Source organism: Megalops cyprinoides, chromosome 2 (assembly GCF_013368585.1).
Source record: "Megalops cyprinoides isolate fMegCyp1 chromosome 2, fMegCyp1.pri, whole genome shotgun sequence".
NCBI lineage: Eukaryota > Metazoa > Chordata > Actinopteri > Elopiformes > Megalopidae > Megalops > Megalops cyprinoides.
Window position 1 is genome coordinate 27,586,847 of NC_050584.1, and position 13,329 is coordinate 27,600,175.

General features: G+C 42.7%; 2 protein-coding genes across 2 annotated transcripts in view; one reads left to right on the forward strand and one right to left on the reverse strand.

Moving 5' to 3' along the window:
* LOC118770658 (NEDD4-like E3 ubiquitin-protein ligase WWP1) overlaps positions 1-3,263 on the forward strand; it is a 33,615-nt gene extending 30,352 nt beyond the window's left edge. The window contains exons 24-25 of the mRNA XM_036518422.1: positions 55-127; positions 917-3,263. Coding sequence (XP_036374315.1) covers positions 55-127; positions 917-1,016 — 173 coding nt within the window. The 3' untranslated portion in view covers positions 1,017-3,263. The remainder of the gene's footprint in view (positions 1-54; positions 128-916) is intronic.
* Positions 3,264-4,921: 1,658 nt separating this feature from the next.
* Positions 4,922-12,584, reverse strand: rmdn1 (regulator of microtubule dynamics 1). The gene is made up of 10 exons (XM_036522233.1): positions 12,403-12,584; positions 9,764-9,869; positions 9,484-9,571; positions 8,507-8,666; positions 7,699-7,788; positions 7,208-7,263; positions 6,431-6,518; positions 6,206-6,236; positions 5,911-6,044; positions 4,922-5,065 (listed from the first exon to the last, which is right to left on the reverse strand). The coding sequence occupies exons 1-10, from the start codon at positions 12,517-12,519 to the stop codon at positions 5,021-5,023; spliced, it is 915 nt and encodes a 304-aa protein (XP_036378126.1). The 5' UTR covers positions 12,520-12,584; the 3' UTR covers positions 4,922-5,020.
* Positions 12,585-13,329: the final 745 nt, after the last annotated feature.

A 13,329-nucleotide genomic window follows, 5' to 3' on the forward strand; every position in this document is an offset into this window, starting at 1 on the left:
GCCTCCTCATCTCTCCTGTCCCTCTTGTTACCTCTCCCCTCTGTCCCTCTGTAGGGAGCAATGGGCCTCAGAAATTCTGCATAGAGAAGGTTGGCAAGGACACCTGGTTACCCAGGAGTCACACCTGGTGAGTTTTCGCTTTCCACTTTTATGTCTTCATTGATTCGCTTATTTATGCGGTTCTCTGGGTGGGAGAATCACTGCAGCGGTTTGGGGGGTGGGGTGCTTTGCTGTGGAGGACTTGCAGAGATGTAGCTCCATCCAGCAAGCCTTTGCCCTGATCATTTAAGGCTCTGACAATGCACTGGTTCTTAAACCTGGCCGCACCGCTGTCAGCGCCAAGACAAGCTCTCAGCACTGGGCAGGCAGGGGTGTTTGGCTCTCAGGAGGGACAGATATGCTGATTCATGAAGTTAAGTGCTGAGATGGAACAAAGCACCCCAGACGCTCCTCGACCACCAGGCCAGGGTAGTGCTGCCAGCTGCTTTAATTGAGTGTGCATTTTTTAATCGGGTTTTATGTCATTAATCATTAGCAGATAACAGCTCCTGCAGCTTTCCCTCCTGTCGGCAGGGAGGTTCTTATGGCTGTATGCGTCCTCATGCTTTACATTACATTATTTCCTTTTAGCAGACATTCTTCTCCAGAGCAACTTACATGGGTTAAAAACTTGACATGTTAGCTATTTAGAGAGGTAGATACTTACTGAGGGTGAAGTACCTTGCCCAAGGATAGAGCAGCAGTGCCCTAGCAGGGGATTCAAACCAGCTACCCTTTGGTTACAAACACTGCTCCTTACTACTATGATTCACTGCAGCCCCATGCTATTGTTAGTGCTAATGTTCTGTTTTTAGAACACGCCCCTTCAAGAGTGATTGGAGCAAATGGATCATGTGACTTTCTTCTCTGCCCACAGCTTTAACCGACTGGACCTGCCTCCGTACAAAAGCTTCGAGCAACTGAAGGAGAAGCTGCTCTTTGCTATCGAGGAGACTGAAGGATTCGGCCAGGAGTAGACAGGGATTTTTGTCGGGTTTTCACATCGAGGACCTTGTTTGAATGAATCTAAAAAAAAAAAAAGATGAAAAGAAGATGCTCTTTTGCAGTTTACCCAGCCAAGTGGAGAGAAAAAAACAAGAAAAGAAAATTGCACAGTTAACTACTAATGTACATAAGCTATTTTCTCATTTAAAACTAAATCTTCCTTCAGAACCTCGTTTGGCAATCCCCCCTCCCCTCCCCCTACCTCTTCCTCATAAATATGCAAACCATTTCAGCTTTTTTTCCCCTCTTTTAAAAGCAGGAATCTGTATACAGTCTATATATATTTTATTTTCTTTTGCCTGGTTTTTAAAAAGAACAAGAAAGGATTTTATAGCTGAAACACGCCCTGTGGCTCTAGTTTTATAGAGCTTTAACGGCAATTCTCTGGCCCCGGTTCTAGCGCCGTGGCCTGTTCGGACCGGTCCTGTGTACTGTTACCACGATGACCCTGTGCTTTCTTGGCTGTCTGTCAAAGTGAGGAACGGACCGCCCTCTTTACGTCAGCCCCGACCCCTGACCCCGGAGACGTTCCCAGGACAGCAGGCTCTACATATCGGATGTGTCCAGTCTCATATCTCTGTTTTGATAAGGAACTGTGACAAAGCACTGTTATCATTCTTTTGTTTATTTGGAAGATTAGTTTACCTTGTTGTCCCATGCCCCCCATCCACACACACATACATACACACACACACACACACACACACACATACTTAAACATGACCAATAAGCTGGTTCTTAAATACATTCAGTCTTGATGTGTGTGTGTGTGATAGGAGAGTGGGGCTCTACGATCCCTGTGATGGTTGGATCAACAGTGTGCTATCAGTCACAGACTCTGATGAACCAATCGGAGGACTTTGCTCTGAAGTGTAACACACTGTGATTGGTGTACAGTAAGTAGGTCATTGGTCACACAATGGCACTATTCTTTTAAGGGTTCATGGAGCCTGACTCTTCCAGCTGTGTGCGGCAGGGCTTGTGAACACATACAGTAAGTCACATGAAGAAGCCTGTTGTCACAGTATCTACAGTTTTCCCCTCTTCAAAAGTTTTGGTGGGACTAGGCTAAATGGGTGCAGAATTAAGGTCACTGCATCCGTTTTTTTTTTTTTTTTTTTTTTACTGATCCAGATTGGATCAAATCACACTGCTTAGATTTTTGTAGAAACGAAATTGAAATGGCGTCATGCTGCAGTTATGGATTCTGCACGCAAGATGTATGATAAAGCAGAGGCTTTTCTTTCTTTGAAATCTTTGCACGATAGTTACGCTCACAGATACTGCAACACATTAATGATGAGAAAACGAGACCTCGTTAATATCGTGCAATTGGTGACTCAAGATTTGAGCCAATCATAGTGTTGTTGCCGTCGAGAGCAGTGTCTTCTGATTGGTTCATGTCAGTGATTGACAGCAAATGGTAGCTCTTGAAGGTGGCTCTTGAAGCCCCTTAGGCACAGTGTGCAAAGCCCTTAATATAGCAGACTTTACGGGTAACACACATGGGGTTGGGGGTTGGGGGTCGGAGTTAAAACCGGGAAAGGGGGTTTATCTCAAAGTGGCAGGTCTGATGACTGGCACTCTTAAGCTTTACTCAAGCCATTACAGCGTGCTGTTTCACTTATTTTTCTTACATTATTTCCTTTTAATTTATTACAGTATTGTTGATTTTTTTTGTGTTTATTGGGGGGCAAAATAAAAACAATCTCTTGCACAAACCGCTCTGTGGAGATCCAAAGGGAATCTAGCATACTACTCTGAAAGGCAACTCAGGCAAAGTGGTTGGTTGGAACGTACCTCTTTTCTATCAGACAGCATAAGGGCCATTTGCTTTCCTTGGGTTGAGTGTTTTCCAGATACTTGAGTTTCTCTGGACAGCAGATAATATATGGGTGAAATATCAGGTGGGAGATATTAAATATGCCGCAACGGTAGCCTATGGTGACGTGCGTTTCCACAGTGATGAACTGGAGTAATGAAAATCCTTGACTGAAAATCTTGCAATAATTTCCCGGGTGAAACAAAAATAAAATAATAGACACTGACTCTGGGCTTGATGGCAGTTTTCCATGGACACTGTGTGGCTCTTCTACATAATGCTTTACAGCATATAGTCTGAAGTTGAGACTATAACAGATTGTAGGCGTTAGGTAATTTCCATAAAATGATATCTTAAATTTCACCTTTTTTAACAGAAGGAGCATCATCATCCTTATCCTCAGCAGTGTCAGTGAATTCATATCTTAGCATAATAAAAAGTTTACTTTGGCTGATGTGAAATTGCGCAAGAGCGAGGATGTCACTGTAGTGTTTGTTGTATGATTAGATGCTGACATCAACTGAGACTTAAGTCTTTTAAATTAATTTTTCTTCAGTTTCTTCTTTTCTGAGAGTAGAAATGATTTCACTTTAAGAGATGAGCACCTTTGTTTTCTAACTGTTGCCTGGAACTTTTGAACAGTCAGTTTGTTTTTTTTTTTGTAACTGCTCAGACACACATCTCCTCAGATCTAGATCTATCTTTCTAGTGTTGTGCCACAGGCCTGAAAGACAGTAAATGCAAACTTGCCTCTCTAAATTGCTTCTCCCTACCGGTCTTGAGGCTGTTTGACAGTCAGATCAGGCAGGAAAAAAACAACAGGAAAGATACCTCTACATTTTTCCAGCTGATCTTTGTGGATTTTCATGTCTGTCTAGAAGAAATGAACCTATTGCGCTGTCATCTGTCAGGATGTTTCTGAAATGCCACCAAATCCTGGTCTGGTGCCTCAGGGTTTATGACAGGAAGGCCATCTCCCCGGCATAAGGGACAGTTTCCTCTTGTGGTAAGTTACCCTCAGCTTCAGTTTTCTGTCACAGGGTTGTAAGGGACATTCAAAGGACAGGTTGAGGACAGTGAATTCTCGGTCTCGTAGACGACCACCAGACTCATCCTCCAGTCTAAGTCATGATGTTAAAATACAGAGGTGGCGACTCTGAAAACAGACAATACGCAATTGCTCAAGAATAAAGAAGTAATATTACTTTGAAGCCATTTGTGCGAATTGCCATACAAAAAACTTTTTAAAAGTAATGTGCTTCCTTCTGAATGAAAACCATGTACTTTAAGTTGTTTATATCAAAATAGAATCTAAAAGGTGGAAATTGTAGAGATTATATATTTATTTTCTGCCCCTAGAGCTGCACCATCAGCACGGCTTGGCTTGGCTATTTCTCTAGCTGCGAGAGCTCTGAAACATATCGAGTTTAAACCACAATGCTGCGAGCAGGACCGCTGTACAGACTGCGTTCTCATTGGACGATGCGTACAGGAAATCAGAATGTCTATTTGCTTTGCCCGTTTTATGAATTGGTTTGATTTTTTTAAAGCCCTTCCATGTTCCGTTGTGAGTGTCAGGTGTTGGGGTGGAGACTTTGCTCTGCTCCTGGCTCAGGATACACCCTGTTAGCTTTTTTTTTTATTTTTATGTTTTCTTTTTTTTTTGTGTTGAAACTTGCCTGTGGAAAGAACCATATTTAATAAATGTATCTGATCATTAGTTTACTCTCTCTCTCTGTTATTGGGTTTTGACTGAATGCTTTCCCTCATTGGCCTTTTGTTATTGTACTTCAGGTGCGGTTAATTCAGTAGTGCAGTTTGGGTGGACTCCTTACATGATATTTCACCCAAGAGTTCAGAGCCCAAATCCCCATCATTGTCACAAGTGCAGAACCCTTGTGAATAGTACAATTAAAGATTTATTAAAGTTATACAGTACTTACAGCAAAAGTATAAACTGATATCTATACATTATTCAGAGTAAGTTGATTTATTTTTATAAAAGCTATTTAAAATCTCTCAAAGTGTTTTAGAATGAGAAGATGAATTCCGCTTCATTTATAGATGAAAAATGGTGAGTTTTGAGCCTGTCGTTCCTCAGAGTGGTTGAATGCCCATGGTAGAGTTCATGATTCTCAGCCTGAATTGCTTTCCTCATGCGTGCAGTTTCTTCAGAAGATCCAGGGCTTCCTTGTGAACCTGCATTAAAGATGGAGAAGGAAAGCAAGCAATATTGTAGTGCTGTGTGAGCGGAAATGCTTAAATGTATTCACTCCCTTTCCAGCCTAGCTGATGTTAGGTGAGTGCTCTGGTGTAAAATGGTTGCCAGTGCTTCACCCAGTTAGGTGCTACACATCAGTGGTTGATGCAAGTAACCCCTCCCCCCCTTTTCACTGTAAAGAACTTTGAAAACCTTGAGAGGCCTATGTGTAAATGTAATCCATTACTGTTTTTAGTCTCTCATTATGCTGCGTCAGTGACTGGTCCAGATGAGACGGCTTGGACCACCTCAGTAGTTCACACAGCGTTTGAATAAGGGAAATTCCTGGCTGGTGTTCAGCCCTAGTACTTTAGCAAAGGTGCCTGTATCCACACCACATTTCCACTTCAGAGCATGACACCATGCTAGCTAATTTACTAACCATTTATATCATGCTATAATTCACTCCGTTTTGTCAAGATGAATTGAAGAACAAATTATTGTTTTAGGTGTGTTCTGTGCACTTTGTAGCTAACTCAATGTTAGGCATCTAGCTACCAAGCTGTAACACACTATGCTTACTGTCAGGCAACAGCTTCATGGTGGGTCTGTGTGGTGCGGTGAACAAAGGCTCAGTCATTTTGTTGTTTGCTATATACATGATCTAGTGGATCTCATATACTCTGGCATTTGAGATGTTCCTATGGTAAGTAACCCTTGGAACCTGAAATGTAATGTAGATATGCATGCAACAAACTGGTAACTAAAAGCCTAGGGGTAGCCCGTGGAGACTTTTGGCTGTCACACTCATCCTTGTGAGAGTGATGTGCAAGGGCACCGGTACCTCTTTGTCCTCTGCGGTGTGGGCGTGGTAGTCCCGGGCTTTGCTCAGCCAGAGAACAGCTTTGTCCTGGTCCTTCAGCATCATGTAGGTCTTCCCCAACATCAGGAGGTTCTTGCTGTAGAAGTTTGGATCCACTAAGGGGAGGAAAGACACAGGGTACAAACAGGTGAGACCGAGTCACTGATGGTCAAGGATGGTCAAATGGGCGTGTTTTTGCAGCACATTCAAAATGGATTCTTTTCATGTTAAAGTTCATAAGTTGTTTTTTTTTTTTTTTTTTTTTATTCCACCATACCTTCCTCTGCCTTCAGGAAGAACTCCAAGGCCTGGAAAAGCAAGACGCAGTAAGTTTAATTTGTCTTCTGAAGAAAATCAATTGGATAAATCTAGAAGCAGTACTGGCTCTTCTGAGTCTTAGCTGCCTACGTGAGCAATGGGATTGGCTCTCCCGAGACTAAGCCACCTTGAGAGCTGGAATTAGCTCTCTCATGAGACTAAGGTGCCCTTATGTCAGCATCACCTCTTCATAGGTCGCAGTGGGAGGGGAGGCGAAGATCATGGCGGCAACTTTGCGCTGATACCACGCCAGCTCGGCAAAGGCGTAACACCTAAGAGAGAACAGAGAAAGAGAGGGAAAAACTGCTGAAATGCCCTGTTCCATCTCTAATCCATTCTCACTGTGCTTAAAGGGGCAGTGTGGTATAGTGGTGAGGAGCAGGGCTAGAAATCAAAAGATTGCCAGTTCCATTCCCTGCTGGGGCACTGCTGCTGTACCATTGGGCAAGTACCACAATTGCCTCAGTAAATATCCAGCTGTATAAATGGATAAAATTGTAGCCTAGGTAAGCCACTTTAGATAAGAGCGTCTGCTAAATGACTAGAATGTAATCTTCCATCTATGATCCAGTCTCACTGAATTTAAGGGGGCGTTGCATCTCAAAGTGTCATTTAAAGACAGCCTTTAAAATCCCATGAAATGCAGGACTAGCTGCTCTCAGTGACATTTACTCTGCTGTTTTTTTGGGAATCCTGCACTCTCATTTGGCTGACTTGCAAATAGCAGAGGGGAAATTCTGTCACGCCAAAAAAGCGGGAATAACCAGTGACACAAGACTGAGGATCCAATCTTTGGGAAAGCTGGTGAGAAAATTGTAATAGTTTGATCCCTTTGATCAATGATATCCTGTTATTTCACTGAACGAAGAAAACAAAATCTGCCAACATTTACTTGTGAGGCCAAGTGAGACATTACCCATGTGGAACACTAAGGTTTTCCACTGAGGGGAGTCAGACTCACCAATAGCCCAAGATGTGGATGGATGTTGCATCTTTTGGGTTCAGCTCAATCGCTCTCTAGAGAGGGGAGAGGTCATGAGCTATAGGGTGTTTTCAACATACAGCCAATCTTGCTTCCACTAACCACTTACATAATACAGTAGATATACATATACACCCTGTGTATATCCCTCATTTCATTGAATGATTTTAAAAGACACTCTCTCTGAAAGCGGATCTTGCTTCAGGCAGCAAGTTCTTTAATTTCACGTGTGTGTTACTAAACCATGCTAGTTTCCAGTTTGTTTTGTAAGAGTCATGTTTTAAGCATATTATTTGTACTAATTTTCTGTGGTAAATGTTTCAATTGTGCTGCTTCTTGGTAAGGTCTCCCTTGTAAAAGAGATTCCTTACTTCAAAGGGAACTTCCTTGTAAGATAAAGATCAAACAAAAATAAAGCATACAAATGTTTTTAATCAGGTCAATGCATGGAATGAAGAAGAACAGCTTACCTCTAAATGTTCTTTAATAATGTAGGAATTCCCAATTTTTACTTTGACTCCTTCATATTCTCCTACATCACTAAGGCAGACAGCATACCACTGTTTAGAGAAAAGAAATACCACTTTTAAAGACTTTGTCTCGTCACAGAGAGATCACCAAGCCATCACAGGCAAAAGTCATTTCATATTAAAATAATGAATTGTTAAAGCCAGGATGGAGATTAAATCTATGGAAGTATGCATAACATGAGCAAACTACTGTAGCAAAGAAATGGTTTATGTTCTTGTGTAAGTAACAGCTAATGCTGTGCATTTGGCCTGATGTTAGACCTTGATCACGTGGTGATTAAAAGACACAAAAAGGTCTCAGGGCCCTTACATTCCTTAAACCAATGACATAAAGAGACTGTGTACATGTCATCATCGATGTGACTTACAATCAACCACATTGCTGAAACAATGCTCCACATTGCTCTAGGGCACTGCTGCTGTACCCTTGGGCAAGGTACTTAACCCACAATTGCCTCAGTAAACATCCAGCTGTATAAATGGATCACATGCAAAAATGTAATCTTTAAGTCACTCTGGATAAGAACATCTGCTAAATGACAATGTAACGTGATGTAATTTAGGCAGGCATAAAGGCAAGACAAATTTGCTGTGTTTTTCAGAAGAGTGAGGCTTCCCCAACTGTCTGAACGGAGATTTCTCTCCAGTGAAAGTATGGTTCGTCACTAATAAAACACCACTCATTTTGGGACTGAAAAAGCTGCCCCCCCCCCCCCCCCTTCCCCTTCGAGAAGAGGATTCACGTTGCCTTGTGCGCAGCGAAGCAGGCCTCGTTCCTCTCCAGGGCCCATTTGGCGTACTCAAAGGCCTCGTAGGTCAGGCGCTTTTTTTCAGGTACGGAGATATGGGGGAGCAGGGCCATGTCCCGGGACGCCCGGGCCAGACGCCACAGGAACTCCGCATCATCACTGGAGGTGGGGGGGAGAGATGAGGTCAATGTGACAGAGGCCAGAGACTCACAGCAGTGCGGTGTAGCAGTAAGAGGCCTGGCTACTTTAGGTCAAAGGTCAATTCCAAGGCAGGGAGCTGTTGTTGTACCTTTGAGCAATGTGCTAAATCAGATAAGCATGCATAATAAGCTAAGCAAAACATTAACACAAAACATCACATACATTCTTTTCCTTACTGATATTTTCCTTTTTTTTGCACACAAGGCAACAGTGATAAGCAGCAAGGATCAGCTCTGAGTAAGCTGATCTTGGATTGACTGTTTGGCCTCTGCACAAGCTCCAATCAAACTAATCCCTTTTTTCTTCAGTTTTAGCTGGACGATTGAAAAACTGCACACATTTCATCCAGAGTATCCGGCCCTTCCAATGGAAGCAATTTAACAAATGCATTTCTGCAAAGAAGCCATCTTTGACCTAGTGGGTGCCACGGTTGCTTTTTTTGGCCTGCTCCTCAAAAACAGCCCCTCCACTTCAGCGGGCTCAAAGTACACCCACGTTTTTCTCTGCTCCCCATTGGATCTCCTTTGGTCTGACTGCAATTGAAGCCTGCATTTAAAGTTGGACCAGCCTCTGTGGTTTGTTAGGACTAATTATATGTGTAATTTATCCAACTGAGTGATTAGGGGTTTGGGATGGACACTACTGTGATTGTGTCCAACGTTCCTCAAAACCCTGCATCACGGTGCTGGGCATATACTCCGAGAACCAGTATGCTAAGGTGGTTGGGGGCAAGATGTGTCTGTCTGTCTGTGTGTGTGATACAGTGAGAGGATACCTGTTCTTGTACTGCACTAGGAGCTGGTAGAGTTTCTCTGTCTCTCCACAGCTGTACAGGTAGTCCGCCTGCTCCAAGTCTTCCTGGGCTTGAAAACCACACAAAGAAAGATAATCACATAATCAGAGCTGCCACATCTCACCTGCGATCTTCCTCTAACAGGGCATAGGTGCCACACTCAAAATGATCAAAATGAAACACTGCTATTGTGTTTGCTCTATACTGTGCTTCTGACTGTTACACTTCAGTCAGTTTTTGGTGCAGAGAGCCTGGTATCTACCTTTGTCCAGGGCATAAACCACAGTGCTACTCTGCACTCTCTTGTAGGCCTCGTTTCCCAGGTAAGTCAAGGCCGGCAGAGAGACCAGGAATGTAGTTCTTCCAACCTGTTTGGACAGCAAGAAAGACAATGAGCTACGAAGGAAGTCAAAGTCCAGCAGGGAACAAAGCAGTTTACAATAGCTGTGTACCCCCCCCCCCCCCCCCAAATCCAGGAGATAGGATACTGAGACACTGTTAACACTGCAAAACACCCCCACCATCACACACACATACACAGACACACAAGATAGGAAGGACATAAGATAGTGTTAGCAGTGTCATATTATCTTAATTCACTACAAAACAACCCCCACACACACTCCCACAAGATAGGAAAGACAGAACTATGACACCACCAATGCTATTGTACTGCTCATGAGAACTCTGTTACAAACATCAAGAGTAGCAGAGGGGCAATCCACAAGACATTCACATAAACATGGCCTCTGCTATCAAGGTCTAATGATAGATATTCAATTAAACCCATTCCATCACAGACTAAAGATTTACCTCTGCACCTTTGCCTCAGTAAATATCCAGCCGTATAAATAGGTAATGTATAACAAAAGCTAAGGGCGTCTGCTAAAAATGCCGATAATGTAACGTAGTGTGGTTTGATATAATTTCCTCGACAGTTATTAAAATTCTCTTCTATAACAAGTAGAGAGCTGGCTTCAAACTAAGGAGGGCCATTTAAGTGAAGCATTTCTATAACAGCAGTAAAGTCTGGTCTTAATACCTAGAAAGCTAGCTGGTGAAGGGCTATGTAAAATAAAGCAGCATACCCTTTTTGTCTTTCAAATTATTTGGAAGATAAAATATTTTCCTTTATTTGCTCTGCAGTCTTAATCAAATGTAAAGCACTGCCCTGCAGCAATGGCTGCAGCAGCATCACAAATTTCAGGACCTGGAATAAATTTCTGGCTTGTGACAGCCTGCTTCCCAAGCACATTAACAGAATTGTAAAACTCTGGACGCTGGAGTCGATGTCACTTCAGCTGCCAGCACAACAATTTCACCTTCTGTTGTGAATCTGGGAAGAGTGTGTTGCATGCGGCCGAAAAGGAGATACTACACCTTGCAGGAGATCGTCATCAGTTAAAGCCATTATACTCTGCCATATCCTCTCCAACAACATCTCAACTCAATATAGAGCAAAATATTCACTCACTGCATCTTCTGCTCATTGTGCATTGTCAAATTATGGCACAGCGGTGAGAATCTTTCAATCCAACATGTCCCATCTCTGATGAATTAAATGCACTATTTTAATGGACATAACATTACCATGCTTTCAGACAAAATCAGTGGATCTGTATGATTCATGGATGTCCAAAGGTTCTGGGATTAATGAACTCACCACACTGTCCCAGCACATCCCGCTCTGGTTAGAATATTAATCTCTACCTGCTCCAGAGGAGTAACCAGGATAAACCACCAAGCAACTTCAACTGAAGAGCAAAGCCAAGTACATCAACATAGTAAACAATGCGAATGAGCATACCATAATACAATATTCATTTGCAATTATTTTCCCCCCATGCCGATTAAAAAATTCACTGTTTCACTTACTTTTGTTCGTTTTGGCACAAATCAGCCTCCACACGCAACTACAAAACTGCCCATTGAGATGGCCTGCATTTCACTCATTCAAAGTGAAAGCCTTGTTAAAAGCTTGTTAATCCTAGGAATGGACCTCGGCCAGACTGGAAGAGTAGTTGATTCAACTGAGTCAAATCACCTCTCGCTGACCGAGAGTAGCCGGGACACTGCGAGAGTTCAGAGGCAACTTTAAAGCAAGGCTGCTTGCCAGTTGTCCCGCAATGACACGCACTGGTTCGATACAGATGGTAACCAGAGTGTTTCCCCGGGGCTGACATACCAAACTTTGCTGGAACTGCCCTCTGGCACAAGGTGTTCAGTTATTAAGCGTTATTAAATAACGTACACAGCAACACAAGGCTGTAAGATCTCACATAATTAACAACAAAACGCATGGATCTAAAGGACAGACAGAATTTATGAGTAGCTAATTAGCCAATTAAGAAACTGTTGTCCCGAAGAGACTTGACGTTAAAATTGTTCTTGGTATTAACAATTAGCTAACGTTAACTAGACATTAGTTATATAAATTACAGTATTTTGACAAATGTAGCTATCGCAGTAAAATGAAAGCTTGTACTTGCTCACTGCAAAGGCTACACTCTTTTACACACCCATTCAACTAGACTACAGAACCACTTAATTAGCTACTTGCAATCATTCACATCTGTGGTGATAATCGGATAGTAGCTGTCCAGCGAGCTTGCCAGCTGCACGGCTAACTTGGGCAAGAAGTAGTTAAATATGTTAGGTAGTCTAGCAAGCTAACGTATACCTGGCTAGCTAGATACCTTGCTAGCAAGGTGCCAGCTAGATGGATACATACAACGCGGTGTAAATAGCCAGCCAGTTATGTTCGATCATCCAGTCTCTTAAAATTAACTTTAAGACTGTTTTGAGACAAGGTTGATCGCTCTAGACCAAGTGTTATTATAACCAAATTACCAAGCAATTTAAAGTTGGATAAGCAGAAAAAAAAGTTGTTTTCAAATTTACTGTAAGAACGGGCTTCTTGCGGACGGTCCAGTGCTGTCTGGCGAATCCCTTGGTCCTGACGTACTTGCTAGCGGGCAGCAGGGAGCGAGCGATGGACCGTGTTGTAACCCCTGCCATGTCCCTTTCTCAGTTAGAAACCAGCTGATGACTGCTAGACAGCATTCCTCACGGTAGCTTTAAAAAGGTCTGTTTGTCGAACGCGTCCCCTCCTCCCAATTGTCACGACGGGAAACAATAACCAGCTAACATCGTTCCGGGTGGGGTAGGGCAAAGGTCGGTTACGTTTCTTGATTGCAAGCAGATTCGAGGGACTACATCATTAGACTCACTGTCAATAGAGGTGTGCATATTTGTGCATTTTGTGATGACAAAATATAGTTATACTGTGGACTGCTAAATCGTTCTTGTCGTGCGAAGTGAGGTGACCGCTCCCAAACCCTAATTAGGTACAGGTGCTCTGTCAGTCGAGCCAGACAAACATGGGTTTTTTGAAGTTTTAACCTGTACTTTTATGCCATTGTCAATGTACTGACGGACTTCATTTTCACCATTTGCCATCTGCAACATCCATCGTCGTTAGCTGGCTGAGTTAGAGATACGTTGTGCACTTTCATACAGAGTTAAGTCACTTGGTTGCAATCCACAGGCGAACATAATCTCCACTGTAGTGTCTTGCACCTGATTTGCTTTGGTCTGTTGCGAAATGGCGGCTGTATCAATGGTAATATAGAGGCCGGCTTTCTCCGAGTCCTTGATCTCTGAACGTTAATTGACCTGTAAACCTCGTTGATCTCGTTAGTTTTTTTTTAAGATCCAATCATCGATAAGGTTTTTAATGAACAGATTTGAGGTCGAATCCATTTCAATTCACTCAGTTTCTGAAACGAGTTTAAACTAAATTAATGAATTTAACATTTCCCCCTATTT